This window comes from Pinus tabuliformis, chromosome 9 (genome assembly GCF_031772625.1).
Source record: "Pinus tabuliformis cultivar Carrire ecotype Pingquan chromosome 9, CPIR1, whole genome shotgun sequence".
Lineage (NCBI taxonomy): Eukaryota > Viridiplantae > Streptophyta > Pinopsida > Pinales > Pinaceae > Pinus > Pinus tabuliformis.
The window spans coordinates 1,956,415,681-1,956,434,973 of NC_142307.1; the positions used below are offsets into that span (position 1 = coordinate 1,956,415,681).

Genomic DNA, 19,293 nt, shown 5'->3' on the forward strand with positions numbered 1-19,293 from the left:
AAAAAGAGAGAAAATGAGACCGCAGAAGAATTTAACAAGAGGTTCAATGATATTATTAAGGAATTACCTCAAGATTATAAACCTACTGATAAATCTCTTCGGGACTTTTATATTGATGCCTTTAGCCCTGAACCTTCTTATGAGTTAAGATGTGCTAAACTTCCTGATTATAGGGATTGTCAAGCTTTAGCAGTAGAGCTTGAAAAAGATAAGGCAGCATCTGGGAAGTCTGAAATCCTAGGTTTTGATAGGACTTCAACGAAATTGAAAGAACCTAAAGGAAAAGAGGTTCAAGAACCTGATAACGATCTTGTAACTTGTTCAAAAATTACTGCAAAAAATTGAAAGCATGGAGATTAACCAAGCGCAATTAACCTCTAACCAAGCTAAGAAAATAACTACTTTGCAGAATAGGTTGGTCCAAATGGAAAGAGCTCAAACGCAAAATTTCCAGCTTAGAAATAATAATTGGCAAAAGAAAGGTCAATCTAGTGAGCAGAGACCACCTAATCTGCTTGAACATACTAATTTAGTCAATGATGCTCCGCCTTATTGTCGGGATTGTGATGCTCTTCATGAGGAGGCAACTTGCCCCATAGTTAGAAGGATTTTGGATAATGGAATGTTTGGGGTAGGTAATCAAATAAATTGTGTGGGTAAAGAGTTTTCTTTGTCTATGAAAGACTAGATGGAAGTTAAGGAAAATAGTCGAGATGTTATGACTCCCACATCAGCTTTTAGTATAAATAATTTTGAGAATGAAGATGATATGATGGTTAAATTATCTGGTGAGAAGCCTTCTCTAGAGAAAATCATGGAAATTGCTAAAGATAAGGGTTTAACTTATCAAAGAAGGGATAAAGATCAGACCGGGAATCAACTTCCCCCTCGAATTTTTAACCTGGGTTCAAACTTTGGATTAGATGTCGATCTGGGAAGTTGATTTAATAATGCAAAAGTCTAGGTTCTTGACTTTGAGATTGTGAAGATTCCTTCCCAAAGGGCTAAGTTACTAAAAGCTATTGAAGCTCCTCAAGTGAATGTTTCTCAACAGAAGGCTCCTAAGGTTGATTATTAGGATGCTCCTATATATTTGCAAAGTTTAGATTCAGATAACAAGGATCATCAACCATTCTTTATTACTTTGATGGTTAATGGGTATAAATTAAATAATTGCATGCTGGATTCTAGTGCGTCAGCTTGTGTCATGACCAAGAGGGTCATGGAACAACTTAATTTAAGAGTTTCTAGGTCTTACTACAATATATGTGCCATGGATTCTAAGAAGATTGAAGTTCACAGTTTGATCAAAGATTTACAAGTTCATTTATCAATTTACCCTGATATTATCATTGTTATGGACATTGTTGTTGTTGATGTGCCTGATGCTTGGGGTATGCTTTTATCTAGAAAATGGGCCTCTGATCTAGGAGGGAGTATTCAAACGAATTGGTCATATGCTATGATTCCTTCTCCTAGAGGTGATGGTTTTGTGAGACTTAATAGAGAACCAGAGAGAAGATTCCATGTTGAAGATCTTAAGAGACCTCATAATGAAATAATTAAAGAACAATCTGACATTGGGAATTATGCTATCCTATCTAATTCTATAATTCTTTTAGATGATAAGGTTGATAAGAACATTGGGGGTCTCAAGGATAAAGTTTGGTAAATGTATTTTGATGGGGTGTCGTCTAGGCATGGTAAAGGTGCAGTAGTATTAAAATCACCCCTTGGACATATTTTCAAATTTGCCTATCAGTTGAATTTGAAGCAACTAACAACGTCGCTGAATATGAAGCTTTGTTGTTGGGTCTTGAATTGGCAAGGTCTTTAAGAGTTAAGTTGTTTAGCATCAAGGGGGATTCCGACTTAATTATCGTGCAAATTAAAAATAAATTTACATGTAAAAATCAAAGGTTAAAGAGTTATCGAAATGTTGTATGGGATACTATGGAATACTTTGGTGCCCTACTTTGAGGCTATCCCAAGAGAGCAGAATAGTTCGGCAGATGAGCTTGCTGTAGCTGCTTCTACTTTGTTGTTATCTGATGGGCTGATTAAGGAAAAGATAAATATGGAAATTATATTTAGGCCTTCTGTTCCACATAACTCAGAGCATTGGCAAGTTTTTGAAGACGAGAAATAGGTGATTTGTTTTCTTGATAATTTGGATGAGTTTGAAAATTTTGAATAGATTCTGAGGATGGATCTGATGATCATGAAGATATCATAAATCTTACTCCTAGGAATGTGGTTTCTTTAGAACAACACTTTGATCGGCATGATGCCACAAAGATGAAAGAGGAAAATAAAATGGATCCAGGCGAATACATCTAGGCAAACATTGGTACTTCTAGGGATCCAAAGATTATCAAAATGGGTAAGGGTGCTAATGTTGAAGAAAGAAAAAAGTTAACCAATTTACTTCGTGAATATAGGGATGTTTTAGCATTTTCTTATGATGAATTAAAAGGTTACAGGGAAGATGTCATGGATCACACTATCCCTTTGAAATATGAAAATGCTAAACCCTTTCGTCAAAAGGTTAGGCAGATAAATCCTAAGTTAGCCCCTTTGGTTCAAAAGGAGCTTTCCAAGATGCTTGCAGCAAGAATTATTTCTCAAATGAGGCATTCAACATGGTGTTCCAACCTGGTGATTGTTAGGAAAAAGAATGGTACAATAAGACTTTGTGTCGATTTTCAAAACCTTAATCTAGCATGTAAGAAAGATAATTACCCTTTGCCGAACATGGAGACTATGTTGCAAAGAGTAATTGGTTCTGGAATGATGTCATTGCTAGATGGTTTTTCTGGATATAATCAAGTATGGGTTAAGAAGGAGGATTGTCACAAAACTACATTCACCACACCATGGGGTACATTCAAATATATTAGAATGTCGTTTGGGTTAACCAATGCTAGGGCTACGTTTTAGAGGGCTATGGATTATGCCTTCAAAAGTTTAATTGGAAAGTTTATTGAAATTTATCCGGATGATCTTACTGTTTTTTCTAAGGATGGTATTAGTCATATAAGTCATCTTAGGCAAGTTTTTGATAAATGTAGAGAGTACAGGATTTCTTTAAATCTAGCTAAGTTTGTTTTTGGAGTCACTGAAGGGAAATTACTTGGTCACATCATTTCTAAAGATGGAATCAAGATTGATCCTGAAAGAGTTGAGGCAATCCAAAAGATTCCTTTTCCCCATAATCTTAAATCCCTTCAGTCTTTTCTTGTAAAAGCAAATTTTCTTAGAACATTTATTCCAAATTACGCGGAAGTAGCTAAGCCTATTCAAAGTCTTCTGAAAAAAGATGTAAAATTTGTTTGGCAAGAAGATGGCAAAAAGGTTTTTCAGGAAATCAAAGGTGCTATTGCAAAAGGCCCTGTTTTAGTTAGTCCTGATTACTCTAAGGATTTCATGATTTTTTCTTTCGCTTTTGAAGATACCATTACTGGTGTTTTATTGCAGAAAAATAAGGATGGTCACGAGCAGCCTATTACTTTCATGAGTAGAGCGCTTCAACATTCTGAATTAAAATACAATACCATGGAAAAGCAAGCCTATGCCTTAGTCAAATCTCTTAAGCATTTCAAGACTTATGTGGGTTATTCCAAAATCATTGCTTTTGTCCCACATTCTGCGGTTAAAGATATATTAACTCACACTGATTGCTTAGGGACTCGTGCAAGGTGGGTTACTATACAAGAATATGATTTAGAGATTAGACCCACCAAGTTAGTCAAAGGCCAAGGCTTGGCTCAAATGATAACCGAAGGTAATGAAAAAGCTCTTGGTTTGATTTGTCTTAACGATTCATCTTCACTTGAGCTGCAGAGATTAGAAGAGCATGAGTGGTACAAGGACATTATCTATTACTTGGTAAATCTTACATGTCCTAACCATTTAGTCGCTCATAAGAGAAGGGCTCTTAGATTAAAAGCCACTAAGTATTGCTTCATGAAGGATGTCCTTGGATGGAGAAATCCTGAGGGCATAGTACTTAGGCGTGTTGATGAAATTGAGTCCGAGAAATTGGTTTTTGAGTTTCATTCAGGGTTTTGTGGTGGTCATTATGCTGCTAGAACTACTTCCCACAAAATTCTAACAGCCGGTTATTATTGGCATTCGATTTTTTCTGATGTGCATAAGTTTGTTAGATGTTGTCAAGCCTGCCAACTGTTCACTGGGAAACAAAAGCTTGTTGCCTCGCCCTTACAACTCGTGGTTGTGGAGGCACCTTTTCAGCATTGGGGTCTGGACTTCATTGGGAAGTTTCATGAAAATTCTAGCAATGGCTACTCATGGATTTTGACTGCTACCGATTATTTCACTAAATGGGTTGAAGCCATCCCTGCTAAGAATGCCACTGAAAAGGTCATTATGGATTTCATTGAAAATAATATCATTACTAGATTTGGTGTCCCTACTAAGATCACTACTGATAATGCCAAGGCTTTTAGTTCTTCAGAATTTTCATCTTTTTGTTTCAAGTATGGCATTGTTTTATCTCATTCATCAAATTACTATCCTCAGGGTAATGGACTTGCTGAATCAAGTAATAAAAATCTCATAACCATTATCAAAAAGATAGTAGGGAATAATAAAAGAGCTTGGGATAGCAAAATCAAGTATGCTTTATGGCCAAATAGGATTACTAAAAAGAAATCTACTGGTAAGAGTCCCTTTGAATTAGTTTATGGCTTGTATGTAACCTTACTTGTGCACCTGAAATTGCTAGCTTATCAACTCCTTCAGCGTTTTTCCACTAATAAATATGTTGTTCAAAATAGAATTGATAAGATTGTGGAGTTGGATGAAGCTCGTAGGACAACTTTTGATAATATATGTAAAAGTCAATCTAACATTAAGAAAAGCTTTGATAAATCATCTCGAACTAGATCTTTGCAGGTTGGAGATATGGTTCTCCTTTGGGATCGCAAAAATGAAAAATCGGGAAAACATAAGAAGTTTGACAGTTTGTGGCTGGGACCATACATTATCCAAGACATTGCTCGGCCAAATTCAATCCACTTGAGCAGATTGGATGGAGAACCACTTGACTTACCTGCGAATGGCCAAATTCTCAAGCTATTCTTCAAAGAAAACATCTGATGCCATGGGGCATCCTCTATATTATATTTCTAACCTACACCTTGTCATTTCAACATTTCATTTTTGTTTTAGGATTAGATTTACTTTTCATGTTACTAGATAGTTAATAAATGAAGAGCTTATATCTTTCATGTGCTTAACGTTATATGATTTTTGGATGGACGCTACTTATGTTTTGTTGTGTGTTGCGTGGATGTAGATTCTGGATTCTCACATTCCTACAATGCAACGACGTGTCCCCAAGTAGAGCCAGATGTTGACCACTACGTGTCAAAGACCCATAGCAGTACACCCATTTTTTTCGCAAAAGGGATAGCGCCTGACCGATGTGTCCGTGTCGTCCAGTTATCATCATCAGCCTAATTATCATGTTATAATGTAAACCCATTCTGCATATATATGATGTAAATAATCTCAGCAGATCTGTGTCATGTATGTCATTGTCTAGGTAAACCTATTTTTCTGGTAACGATCTACATTCCAGGAGGTTTTTTGTCTCACCGATCCATTCTCAGATGGTCAGAAGAGTTTTCCTTCAGCCTTACCCCAAAGCCGGAATGAATTTTGTCACCCGGATCTTAGACGAGTCCTAGTGTTATAGATCGAGTCTGTGTAAAAGTGATTTGGGGATAATCCTGATTCCTAACTATTTGGTTAGGTTATTTTATTACAAGTTGCTTAGTCAGCTGGATTATATTTGTGTCGCAGAAATGGGTAGTTCGTGAGGGTCTTTTTCAAATGGGATTTTCCCCTTGAGATGTAAAAAATGTAAAAAATCATGATGTAAAGTGTCTTGAGGGTTAGAAAAATAATTTATCCCCTCATAGGTCTTAGATCCTAGGTAAATTTAATTTTTCCAGAGGTAAAATTCGTGGATCCTTTAAAAAATTAAATCTTAACAGGTCCAGGGACTAAGGTTAATTGATTATTTTGCTAAATTTTATGCCTTGGGTCCATAGGGTTAAGTCAAAGTCAAAATTTTGAGGAAAAAATGCAAAATTTTAAATTTTGAATTTATTAAAATGCATTTAATTGAAAAATTTGAAATTTCCGCAATATTTAAAATTTCGACGGATGAGATTAAAAGAAATTTTGATCCTCATCAACGATCGAGATTACTTTGACAAGGATTACTCGAACTAGCCGTTGGGAGATTTATCTTTAAATAGAAGGTTAGTTGCCAATTGAGATTATTCGATCTTTGAGTCATGTGCTAAGTTAAAGCTCTCTTGTAATTTTTCTCATGAGCAATAAAGAAAGACTTTGGGTTATCTAATGAGCAATAAATCAGTTATCTAATGATTTCTTGACAATGCCTCAATTAGATGCCAAACACAATGATGTCGATTAGATCTCAAGTGTTAAAGCAACTTGTACCAATCACACGATCATAAATTTAGATCTCAAGAGTAGGATTTCTTTTAGTGCAATACTCGTAATTTTTTTGTAAACTTAGAATGAGACAAGAAACTGTCAGATCTCAAAAATCAAATCAACAGTAATACTTCAGAAAATTTCAGCACTTTATTAGACTTATGACAACACCAATGAAGTCACTTTAGATCACAGCATTTACCCAACATATGAAGCATAAAACTTTTCAATGGATAGTAAATGTAAATTTAGGTATTTAGCCCACTTTATGATGATTTAATCAATAATATATCAGATCTTAGACAATTTATTACAGTAGTAAACTAACCAACAAATCAACAAGTTAATGATGCTAAAACCAATGCCCAATATGCCAAAAATTAGGAAAAATTTACCGAAATTGAAAAAATCAAATTTGAGCCCTCTTTAAATGTGTGATTCAGAAAATTTGTAGACTTGATTCAATAATTGACACAGTAAATTCCAGCAAGCAATTTATTAGATCTAAGATGCTTAAGTAGCCAAAATCTAAAAAAATTTAAAATTTAAAATTTTAAGATATTTTGATCAATTCAAATGTGATTTTTTATATAATTGTTATTACAGCTGTAACAAAACAAAGGCAAAATGAGGGTTTAGAGATCAAACCCTAGGCCTAAGGCCTTGAAGATCAACTTGCCCAAGTCGCCCAAAATTTCTCCAATGATCTTGCACCTGAAAACACGGTTTTTTGAGCAATTTTCTCCTGCAAAACCACCAAGGAATTACTCTTGCAAATTTCAAAGGTAGAACTAGGGTAAACTAGGGTAAAATAGGCCAATGCTATGCCTAAAAGGACTAGTGTTGAGAGAAGAGGAGGCTAGGAGGATAGATCAGGGGTCAAAGAGGCACGAGGAGCCTCAAAAGCAAGACGTTGGGGTTTCCGGGGCAATTTAGGGCCCTTCAGGGCCACAAGCAACCCAAAGGGCAGTCGTGTGGCCTAGGGCCCACAACTAGGCCTTTTAAGGCCTTAAGACCCCAACGCTGGTTCTAGAAGGGGAGGTCGAGGCCTCTAAAGGCTACGACCTACTCTAAAAGGGCTGAAAAGATGACACAAGGGGCAGAGAGGCTTACGCTAGCCAACAGAACGAGGACGTTGGCCCTCTAGGGGTTGGATCTAGGCTCGGGAGGCTCAAAAAGTGAAACCCTTGCTTCAAAAGAAAATTCTCTTATGGGTCTGAATTTTGCTGCAAAATCTTTAGTGGGTAGCCCGACAAAATTTTCTAAAGACTAGATTTTACCCTCAAGGGCCTAGATCTAGCTCTACTTCAACTTGATCTCTTGATTCCACCTACAAAAATGAAAACCCAAATCCCAAATATATACAAAAATTCTTAAACCCCCAAAATCCAAGTTAGCAAAAATAATTTACAAATTAAATTTATAAAATTATTCACAAAATTACAAAATATACAAGGGTTTTAAAATTTTTTGAGAAAAATATTTGTATGGCTATTTTCTTTGATAAATGGCTAAAAATGCTCAGAAACCCCATGCACACTATAGCCTTAGCAACGATTTAATCCACCACATAAATATTTAGGATCCAAGCGCAACTGATCCTTATCCACAATTTGTGAACTCGGAGACCAGGGACTGAAATACGTGCAAACACTGTATTTATATCAAAATAATCATATATTAGCACAACATAGGAAGCTCGTAGTCAACACATACCACAAATCAATGAACAAGTACACCCCGAGTTGCACCAGAAAGTCTTTATTATGATAGAAGAAATAATTCCCAACGGGACAAAAAATTACACAAATGCTTTAGCAGCAATTTCTTAGCCACAAATCAAATGGCTAGAGACCCAAATGACTCTCTAATTTATAGATAAATCTTACAAGTGAAAAAATAACAGCTAATTTCCTTGATCTTTATCAAAATAATCTTGGTCGTCAAAAAATAATTGATCGTCTTTTAATCTTAGCTGTTGAATTTTTATTTTTTGAGGAATTTTCGAATTTATCATTTAATTCCATTTTAATTAGCTCAAAATCAATTATTTTGAGCTAATTTCCTAAAAAATATGACTTTGACTTAACCACCAAGTGTAGGGCCCTAAACTATATAAGATATACCAAACTTGGTAATTTATTCAGACATTTACTTTAACCAGAATATGAAACTTGCTTTAACAATTTAACCAAAATTTATAATTTTGCCCTAAATTTATCATTAACCAGACAGTAGATTTGAAAATAAAAATGCAGAAGAACAACTAGAAGTTAATTTGAAATTCTTGTTTGATAATTCCCAATTTTCTTCTATTACTAAAAGACCAAAACCCCCCTGGAAAACTGGGCACAACCTCAGTACCGAGCTACAAAATACTTTAGAATTTCAACACTCTGGCCCCCCGTGCCCAAAAGAATCAAGAACAATCAAGGCTCAACAATCCTCAGTCAGTTTGTGGTTCTCTGTTGTAAATTCCTTCTCGATTTTTCTCCCAACTATTCTCCAAAAGAAAAATCCTCCCCTCAAAACCCCCTTTCGACTCCCTTATAAGCTCCCTTCCATTGTCTCCAGCTCTCCATCACCCTACCTGCCATCTCCTCGACTCTTCTTCCTGCCACCTGCAATGTCTCTATGTCTTCCCTATATATATATATATATATATTACGTGACTCATTGAGGTTGCCATCTTTGTTACCTTTCTTTTAAGTGAATTGATTTTATATTATGGTTTTCTTTTATTTAGTTCAATACAATGTTTTGTGAAATATGTTACTAATAGTATTTATAATTTTTAATAGTTCACTTTATTCTTAACATATAATTAAATTAATTATACATCAATTAAACTTAATTTATAATTTATTATTTTTGTTGTCTATATATATATATATATATATATATATATAATGGTGAGTTGGAAATTTACTTCGATAATCAATTTATTAACTTAAGCATAGATATTTTCCAATATTAGTTGGTATGTATACTATTGCACTACATGTGGGTGATGCATATGTAGTGATCATATGGGTGGCCCGTACGCATGCTAATATTCATATTCTATTTCTAATTGTAGGTGGGTCATTACACCAAGGCCCAAGGGTCCAATTTTTCTTGAAATATCCAATATTCCCTTGGTGGAAGACCTCAAAAATTAATTCTTTCAAGACCCACAAATTTTTCACTTGAAGAATTTAATTTTCTTAAGACATTTAATTTGACTTTAATTAATTAAATTTTTGACTTAGGAAATTGAAATATGAGGGATTAATTATTTTTACACCCTCTAATATTTTAACCATGGTGTCTAAGTATGAGGGACCATGCATTAAAATATTTTTTACATAAAATTTTCAATTTGGACCTTGAAAGGGGGAATACTTGTTTGGCTTAGACCCTCAGAAAACATACCCAATCTGCAACACAATATGAGCCAGTAGACCAAGTGATTTGTAATAAAATAATTTAGCCAAATAGCTTAAATTATTCCCAAATCGCTTTTACATAATACTCAACTAGAACACTAGGACTCACCTAAGATTTTGACGAAGAATTCCACCCTAGCTTTGTGATGAGGTTGGAGGGAAAAACTCTGCCGACCATCCGTATTTAGAAATAAAAATGAATCAGTCAGATGAAAAATCTCCTAGGATGAAACTCTCGCCAAAATAATAGGCTTACCTAGGTTGTTGCATACATTCACGGTCTTACTAGCATCATTTACATTACATAAATTGCAGAATGGGTTTACAATGACATATGAACTGTTGATAGATGATCTGATTCTATCGAAAAAAATTGGTACTTCCGCTTCCTTGGAACTTTTACAAACTATGTCCAATAGGTCACTTAGAAGATTGTATTAATAAATTACAAACTTCCGTTTCATCTGCTTTAATATGATGAGCTAGTTGATAGTTGGACAATTCATACAAATGAGTTGCAAGGGTCCAATATCAATACTGGTAAAGTGTACATGCATGAATTGTAGGAATTTACAGGGTAAGTTCCTCAGACAGAACACCAAAAGGACACCGCTCACAACCAGATCGCAGATCAATACACCAGTATTTTGACGTGGTTAAAACCCTCAAAGAGGGAAACAGTCCACGGCCTGAGCCAACGCGGCCACTTCAGGCAATTTATTAATAAAAGAATGAAAAATTTACATATGTTTCTCTCATGCACGGATTACCCTACAAATGACCCTCCATGCGCTTTAAATAGAAATCATGGACCAATCGGGTGTCAAGCCACGGATCAAGTGTCGGTAATACCGAGGAGAGAATGAACCGTCGGATCACTACATATCGTGACCGTCGGATTGTAAGTTACAAAATGTACAACGGTAAAGAAACACACTTTACCTAACTTTATACTAGACCAAGTTGTACTTAACTATTTCCTATGTGTCGGAATATCTTAACATCCCCCCTTTAAGAACAACTTGGGATAGGATTGAAGGATTTACAAATATGACACAATAGGAGAAGGAAGGAGGCACTAGAGCCTATCCCCCCTTAGTGACAACTTCCTGAACTCCAACCATAAATCGAAGTTTAGTGAACTTCGCCTCTGTGAGAGCCTTTGTGAAGATGTCTGCAACTTGATCATTTGTTGAACAATATTGCACTTCAAGAACATGGTCGTGAATGAGCTTTCTGATTAAGTGCATGTGCAGTTCAATGTGTTTGTTGCGCTGATGTTGGGCTGGATCTTTGCATAGCTGAATGGCACTTTGATTATCACACCAAAGTGTAGTCGGATGTTGCTGCTCAAAGCCAAACTCTGACAGGATCTGATGAAGCCACAAGGCTTCCTTACTAGCTTCTACGGCACCACGATACTCTGCTTCTGCAGATGAAAGAGAAATGGCACCTTGTTTCTTGCAAGCCCATGTAATAGGTCCTGAACCAAGAGTGAACACATAACCGGCAGTAGACTTCCGATCATCAGGGTCACCAGCCCAATTCGAATCAGTGAAACCAACCAATAGAGGAGATGCTTCGGCACTGTAATGAATCCCAAACTGAATTGTACCTCGAACATAACGAAGTATTCTTTTATCTGCTTTCCAATGACTTTCACGGGGGTTTTGCATGAACCGAGCAACAAGGCCAACAGCAAAGGAAAGGTTAGGACGAGTATGGGTTAGATACAAAAGTTTTCCTACAAGTTGACGGTATAAGGTAGCATCAACTTCAGGAGAAGTACAAGTGACTGAAAGTTTGACTCCGGACTGAAAGGGAGAAGGGGCTGGCTTACAGTCTTCCATGTGAAAATGGCGTAGAATATCACAGGCATACTTGGACTGGGAAAGAGAAATACCCTTCTTGGATTGCAAGACTTGAAGACCGAGAAAATAGTGTAAGTGTCCTAAGTCTGTCATTTCAAATTTCCTTTTAAGGCTAGACTTCACATGGTTTATAAGGTTGGCATCACTACCAGTAAGAATAAGATCATCAACATAGAGAACAAGGATGATAAGAGAGTTGCCCACTTTCTTGGTGTAGACAGTATTGTCAGAATGACATCTAGAAAAGCCAGATTCTAAAAGAAAGCTATCCATTTTGGCATACCAAGCCCGAGGAGCTTGCTTGAGACCATAAAGGGATTTCTTAAGTCGACATACAAGGCTGGAGTCTGTTTGTATGAAGCCAATGGGTTGTTCCATATAGATTTCTTCATGCAAGTCCCCATGCAAGAAGGCAGATTTAACATCCATCTGATGGACTTCCAATTTGAAAGAGGCAGCAAGGGAAAGAACAAGGCGGATAGAGTTCATTTTGGCAACAGGGGAGAAGGTTTCAGTGTAGTCAATGCCTTCAACCTATGAAAAGCCTTTAGCAACAAGACGAGCTTTATGTTTATCAACTTTCCCATCTGGTCCATACTTGGTTCTGTAAACCCATTTGCATCTAACAAGTTTTCGTCCCTTTGGTGGAGGAACAAGATCCCATGTATCATTTGCCAACAATGAATGATATTCTTCATTCGTAGTTGCTTCCCAATCTGGATGACCTGAAGCTTCTGCAAAGGTGTCAGGATCATAATTTACTGGAGCTTGAGCCAGTAAAGAAGAGGCTCTCTCGAACTGAGAACGTGTGCGTCGCTGATCTGTAGGATCACCGGCAAGATCACCAGCTGCATCTCGAGTAGCACGAACCCATTTTGGAAGCTCAGGAGCTGAAGGAGGACCCTGAGATGGTGGGGGAGGATTGTCATCCTCACTTTCATCATCTGAAGAAGAAATGTTTTTAAAGGTAGAAGAGATAGGGAGAGGTGGCACATCCGCCGGACTAGGCTCGCAGGCCGATATATTTTCATCAAATTTTACATCTCTTCTAATGATAACATTTTTGGACTTAAATGGAATAAGTCTATAGCCTTTGACATCTTCAGAATATCCAACAAAAGTACATTTTTCACTCTTAGGTTCTAAAGCTTTATGCTTTTCATCTGGAATATGGGCCCACGCTTCACTTCCAAAAACACGAAAGTGACTTACATCTGGTTTGATTGAGCTCCATGCTTCTTCTGGAGTGATATTCTTTAAAGCCTTAGTAGGAGTGCGATTTATTATGTAATTTGCACAATTAATTGCTTCTGCCCAAAAACTAAGACCAAGTCCTTTAGATTGTAGCATACAATTAGCCATTTCCTTTAAGGTGCGATTCTTCCTTTCAGCTACACCATTTTGTTGTGGAGTATATGGAACAGTATGTTGCATTTGAATTCCATTCTCAGTGCAATAGTTGATGAATGTGTTTTTAACATATTCTCCGCCATTATCAGATCTTAACTTAAGAATTTGATGTCCAGATTGTTTTTCAACAAAGGCCTTGAAGGCCAAAAAAGTGTTAAATACTTCACTCTTGAGTTTTAAGAAGTATACCCAAGTGCGTCTGGAGAAATCATCAATGAAAGTTAAGAAATACTTGTAGCCAGAGAATGACACAACTGGAAGTGGACCACATAAATCACTATGCACAAGCTGTAAAGGGGCTGAGGCGTGCCAAGAGGCACGTTTTTCAAAATTGTCCCGATGATGTTTTCCGAGTACACATCCGGAACAAACACCATCTCTGCAAGATACCATAGGAAGACTTGTCACCATATTTTCTTTACATAGATGCTGAAGGGAGCGATAGTTTAAGTGACTAAATCGCTCATGCCAAGGTTTGCTCACTTCATCGTTATGAGCAACAAATACTGAGGGAAGATTTGATGACCCAAAGTTGTGAAACTTATACAACCTTGTATTGATCTGCGATCTAGTTGTGAGCGGTGTCCTTTTGGTGTTCTGTCTGAGGAACTTACCCTGTAAATTCCTACATGAATTGACAAAGAAGGAACAACCACTTGACTCTTTGGCAAGGATGTCTAGTGCTTCTCCCAAATATTTACTGCGCATGTTAATGGATGCCCTCCTATACTTGTAACCACTCATGAATGAACTTCCTATTGTTGATTCGTGAAATACAAAAGAAGTTGTTGGCACTTCCGGTACCACCTTTTCTCATGTTCCATTGGGTTGGCTACCCACGAGAAGTCTTCTGTTTTGAAAACCATACTAGAGGCACTGGTTCTAGAATCTAAACTAGTCCATCCAATGGTTCTTAGGTGGAGAGCATGGTAAGAATGGCATGGAATTAGGACTCCTATTGTGCCTGAAATCAGACCATTGTGAGCACACTTTGGATATGTTAAACTTGATCACTAGATGCAAGCCATCCTGATCCTTCTACTATAATTTTGCAGGAACTAGATCTTGCACCATCTGCTGATTCATCTAAAGATAACATGCTAGGGCTTGAATCTACATCATCTGTTGTTGCCTTCATTACTGATTTCCAGGAAGTAGATCCTGCACCTTCTGTGAAACAAGAAAAAGAACCCGCTTCTATTGATTTCTTGACATCAAACTCCCCACCCTCAACATCTCAGCCATATAAGAATCCTAATCATTCTGATCAAAGGCATTCTTGCTCTCCATGCAGTTGTTCAAATTCTCATCAGTATGTTAATGGTTCTTATAGATGTTTAGTGAAAAGGTGTAAAAGGAAAACTCTTGTATCCAAAATGACTTTTAGGACCTATTGTGGCTGGATTGATGATTGGTCATGGTGGCATTTTAGCAAGTCCCTCAAGTCAGTTTCCTTCGTGAGTGTGCCAACATACAAGGAATGAATGATGCCTTGCCTTCGTGAGTATGACTCATGTACAAGGATGGAACAATGCCTTAAACAATCATAAATACCTCTGGAAAAGAACCGTAACACTCTCCTAGCTTAACTCTGACACAGCTCTGTAGACCACACTCTGTAGTAGAAAATGATAAACCAGACAATGCCAGCAACTTCTTCCTTTCCAACACTTAGGAATAAGTAGTATATGCTAAATGGGAAAAGTTAAGATTGCAATTGCTTTGAAATAATGAAGATAAATGTGATCTTAGGTTCCGAAAAGATCAAATTACTAAACAAGTAACTAATTAGGATCTATTTATGGTTGTTTTTATGACAGTTGCTAGGTCTCCCACTCACTTCCACCTACAAGAAGAATCTAAGTTCAACATAAATAGAATGAATGTTGTAATGCATTACCCGAACAACTCCACCAAATCCTCTTGAATTGGGTTGAAGGAAGGTGTGTTTGTCATGGACTTTTGACCAATGATGAATGAGTTCAAACTTTTTCACATCCCAGAGCTTGACATCTCCATCTTTACTGCCTGTCAAAAACAAGCTTGTCCCAGGAATAACTGATGTCCTTGTAATACTTCCTACATAACAAGGAAAGAAAAATAATTAGATAACAACGAAGACATTAAGTCTCCCCTAAACTTCATTTCATGATTCAAATGTAACAGTTATGAGTTGACATCCAATTTTACATAATTCACTGCTAATCACAAGAAGGTTTAATTGCTGCCCATAATCTAGAATCCCAAACTCTCTTCTGGACCTTAACTTCTCTTTGACATTTGTTGTACAGAAACACCGTAATGAGAATATAAACCTAGGAAACAATATACTCACCTTGACTACATATTGAATATTCCCCACCTCAATTTATCATGTTCATGTTTGACTAAATATACCCCACCTTAATTTATGAGGTTTGAGCTTGAATTGTAGTTTTCTTTTCTGTAATCACCCACACAAAATATATTTTGCCTCAATGGGCATGCCAGAAGGACATCCTGAAGAATACTTTCAAGTTCTCTCCTTCAATGTTCTTTCAAATAGCAATCAACTGTTTCAAAGCCTTCATGTTGAAAGGTATTCCAAGCCTGAAGGATTTGGCCTATAAAAATATTATGTATGTTTACATCTAGAATTTGATTTTCCTATTTGCATGGGCATGTGTAGATTTATGTCTAAATACTACTTTTTTGATGAAATCCAATTGTCTCCATTCTTCCTCAAATATTTTATAGTTTTGCCATTTTCTAGTATGTCAGTCTTATATCGAATCTTCACAAAATTCTTGTTTGACTCTTTACAAATATAGTGACTAGTTTACCCTCATTTTGCCTGCAAGTCATTGTAGAGTTTGAGCTGTGTAACTTTGTATTTGATATCATACGACTTCTGGAGGGGCAGATACAGTATCATTAGATTAGAAGTGCATTGAAATGTTCTGAAGAATGTGCTATCTCAAAATTATGGGTCACGAGACAAAGGTGACATGAGAAACAACACACTTATACTTACTCTAAAAGGATATCTACGAATTTCTCAGAAATAAAATTCAAATATCTCTGATTAATAGGCCCATGATTATCATCTCTAGGTTTACTTACAACACTGTCAAAATAAAAATGCAATGTTACCCAAAGGATGATCTGCATCAAATTCTTAAACGGTGTAGTTACATGGAAAAGGAACTCTACTCTTAATAGGGTTGGATTCTATGGCAGCCCCATAAGAAATAAAAATCAAATGTCCCTGATTAATAGGTCCCGTGAATATCATCTCTAAGTTTAATAACAACACTGTCAAAAAGAAAATTGCAGTATTGCCCAAAGGATGATCTGCATCAAATTCTCAAATTGTGTAGCTACAAGGAAAGGAACTCTATTTTTAATAGGGTTGGATCCGATTACAACCCCGTAAAAACTAAACTGGGATATGATGAGCCAGAACATGCCATGGTTGCCCCCCAAACAAGCATCCAAAATAAAATTTTATACAATTGAAACTTTCCACATCTCCCATTGGATCGAAATTCACTGCTGACATCAGTTGAAGTGCACATTCTTAATAAACAAGTTGTGTCCATCTTTTCAAAACTACTTGAATCAACATCACACAAATGCACCCATCAATAGGAATGTGCATGCAAGCAGAGTCTTTTGATTACAAATAAGTACAAGGAAGTACCTTGGTGTGCCTTCGGTATGTACCAAAGCATTCCATTTGTACTCTGCTCACCAAGTTGCCTGGATGATGAGCCATATGCCTCTTTCCTAGAGGTGTCTTTTAGAGGTGAAGATGGAACCTTATTTTCTTCCTTCAATTGCCTTTGACGCTTGCTTTTACCAGTAGCAATGAAGCGAAAGTCATGCACGCCAATATCACCCCCCTTTCCCCCTGTGACAATTAAGGGGGATATAGATCCACTTCCTATGTCAAGATCAAGCACAGCAAGAGAACGAGCGCCACCTGAAAGGTAAAAAGGAAAAAATGAGCACATATAAAAATAATGGAAATAATTGTCCCTAACAAGTGTTACAAAGAATAGATGATTACTCTACAAAACTTAAGCGTCAATTTCACCCATTGGCTAATAAACTGATCTTCAACATATTTAATTCATATTATCTATTGCAATAAATTTGCCATTGATTGAATATATAATTTGATAATTTGCACAGCATTATATTGTCAACGAAAGAAAACAAAATATACCCATGGCTATCAATCTGAATACAATCAAAACAATATCCAACACAATATTAACGAGAGCTTAATACAACATCTCAAGAACATGAACCTACATTTTATAAAATCAAGAAAAACCCTATGTTCCACAAAGTTTCCAACACAGGGGAACATGGGAGCAGGGAGACGCAAGGGGGATGTGTGAGAGCACCACCAAATTTTAGGAAAATTCACGGTGGGACAGGGGACATCGGGGTCTATAGCATAGGGGTTCCCATCTCTATAATTCTAAAATAAATATGATAAAAACCCAACAATAACAATTCATTCCATGCAAAATCATCATAATGCAATGCTGTGGAAATGCTAAAAATCCTGCCATTCGTAAAATTCTTAAAAATGTTAAGTCTACTGAATTTTGAATGGGATATGAAATTCCACTTTATCCATATGAAGTTTGATGAGGTTGGAACCACTCAAACACCCTAAAACAATTAATGGTAATGTTAAAAATTTAAATAAAAGGATAGAAAAGGTAAGATGAGGGACCTTGAAATAATTAACGGTATGTTAGAAATTTAAGCAAAAGAATAGAAAAGCTAAGATAAACAAGAAAGTTCGTAAGAAAAAGGAGAATGTCATGTAAAGGTAAGATAAAGGAGAATTTCACCTTTACTTTATGAATTTAACATTACATTAATTACCAAAGTCCTAGACTCCTCAAAGCTCTATCTCTTTATTTCTCTATTTTCATGGGATGTTAGACAAAAAAACTGGCGGGGAGCGCCCAAGTGTCCACCTTCTAGGGGAGGGGGTGCGTAAATCTCACCCTTTTGGGAAAAAACATCCCCCACACTAGGGAAATATTCCCCATCTGTATCCTCGAGTTTCCCCCAAATAGGGACTTGGGGAAATATTTCCCCAAGCATCCCCCCACCTTCAGAGCATGGGAAATGTGGGGGGGCACACCCCCCACCCTAGGGGACTTGTTGTCAAAATTGGCAACTAGGGTCAAATTCCACTTTGGACAGCTCATTTGATGGAGATGACTATTGCATTGAATTCCTCTTTTCGAGAGGACCAAAATCGACCTAAAGACCATCAAATTTGGACAAGGGGAAATATGTTTTGAGATCAAGCCCGCACATGTGTAAATTGTCAAGGTCGGCTACATCATCATGTAAGCTCATGAATCCTAATGGACATGTCAGTTGACCCCCAATGACTCGTATAAATAAAAGAGGCCTCAAACCTCATTTGGCATCATATCATCTCACACCTTCATCTCTCTCCTTATCTGATTGGTTCGTACAACTTATTGGGAATCTCTTTCCCATGTGTGGCAGCAAAGAAGGATGAATTTCAAAACAAATTACAGGGCTGAATCGCAGGACTGTTGCAGGGTTTGACAAACATTGACCGAGGGGTATTTGACCAAGTTTGACTGCGATTTTTGAGGCAATATTTCTATTTGGGCAGGCCGCATTGTTTGGCACACAAACCGAGTTTTTTTGGGCAAGTTGACTGGGCTGACCACACAGTTGACCGTAGGCTTGAAGTGAAGAAATTGACCAAGTTTGTCCATTGTTTTTATGATTGTTTTAAGCTGACTTTGACCGTTTTAAAAGGCCAAGTTTGACTAGGAATGGACGAGCTGCATTGTGGATGATTTGTTGCTACTTTGACCAGTGTTGACTTTCTGGTTAGGGTTGTTGACTGCTGCAAGAAAATTTCAGATTTAAAAAGGTTGATTTGATCATCATTTAGCAAGTCAATTTTGACTTTATTGTACTCTCTCTCCGTTGAAAATTTGATATAATAATAAGAAGAATTGATCAAAGGGTTTTCCCCATCTTGGGGTTTTTCCTCGGCATTCATCAAATTTGGTGTCCTCTTGTCTTATCTT

At 36.9% G+C, this 19,293-nt stretch overlaps 1 protein-coding gene across 3 annotated transcripts in view; it reads right to left on the minus strand.

Annotated features, from left to right (window-relative positions):
• The window catches only part of LOC149156812 (transducin family protein / WD-40 repeat family protein), a 440,547-nt gene that overhangs the window by 52,253 nt on the left and 369,001 nt on the right, over positions 1-19,293 (minus strand). For 2 of the 3 annotated variants that reach the window (XM_089438622.1, XM_089438623.1), the window contains exons 14-15: positions 16,887-17,168; positions 15,105-15,283 (exon numbers count right to left, since the gene is read on the minus strand). In XM_089438622.1, the coding sequence (XP_089294748.1) occupies positions 15,105-15,283; positions 16,887-17,168 (461 nt within the window). Of the gene's footprint in view, positions 1-15,104; positions 15,284-16,885; positions 17,169-19,293 lie in introns of those variants that run through there. The other variant, XM_089438624.1, reaches the window with a different exon arrangement.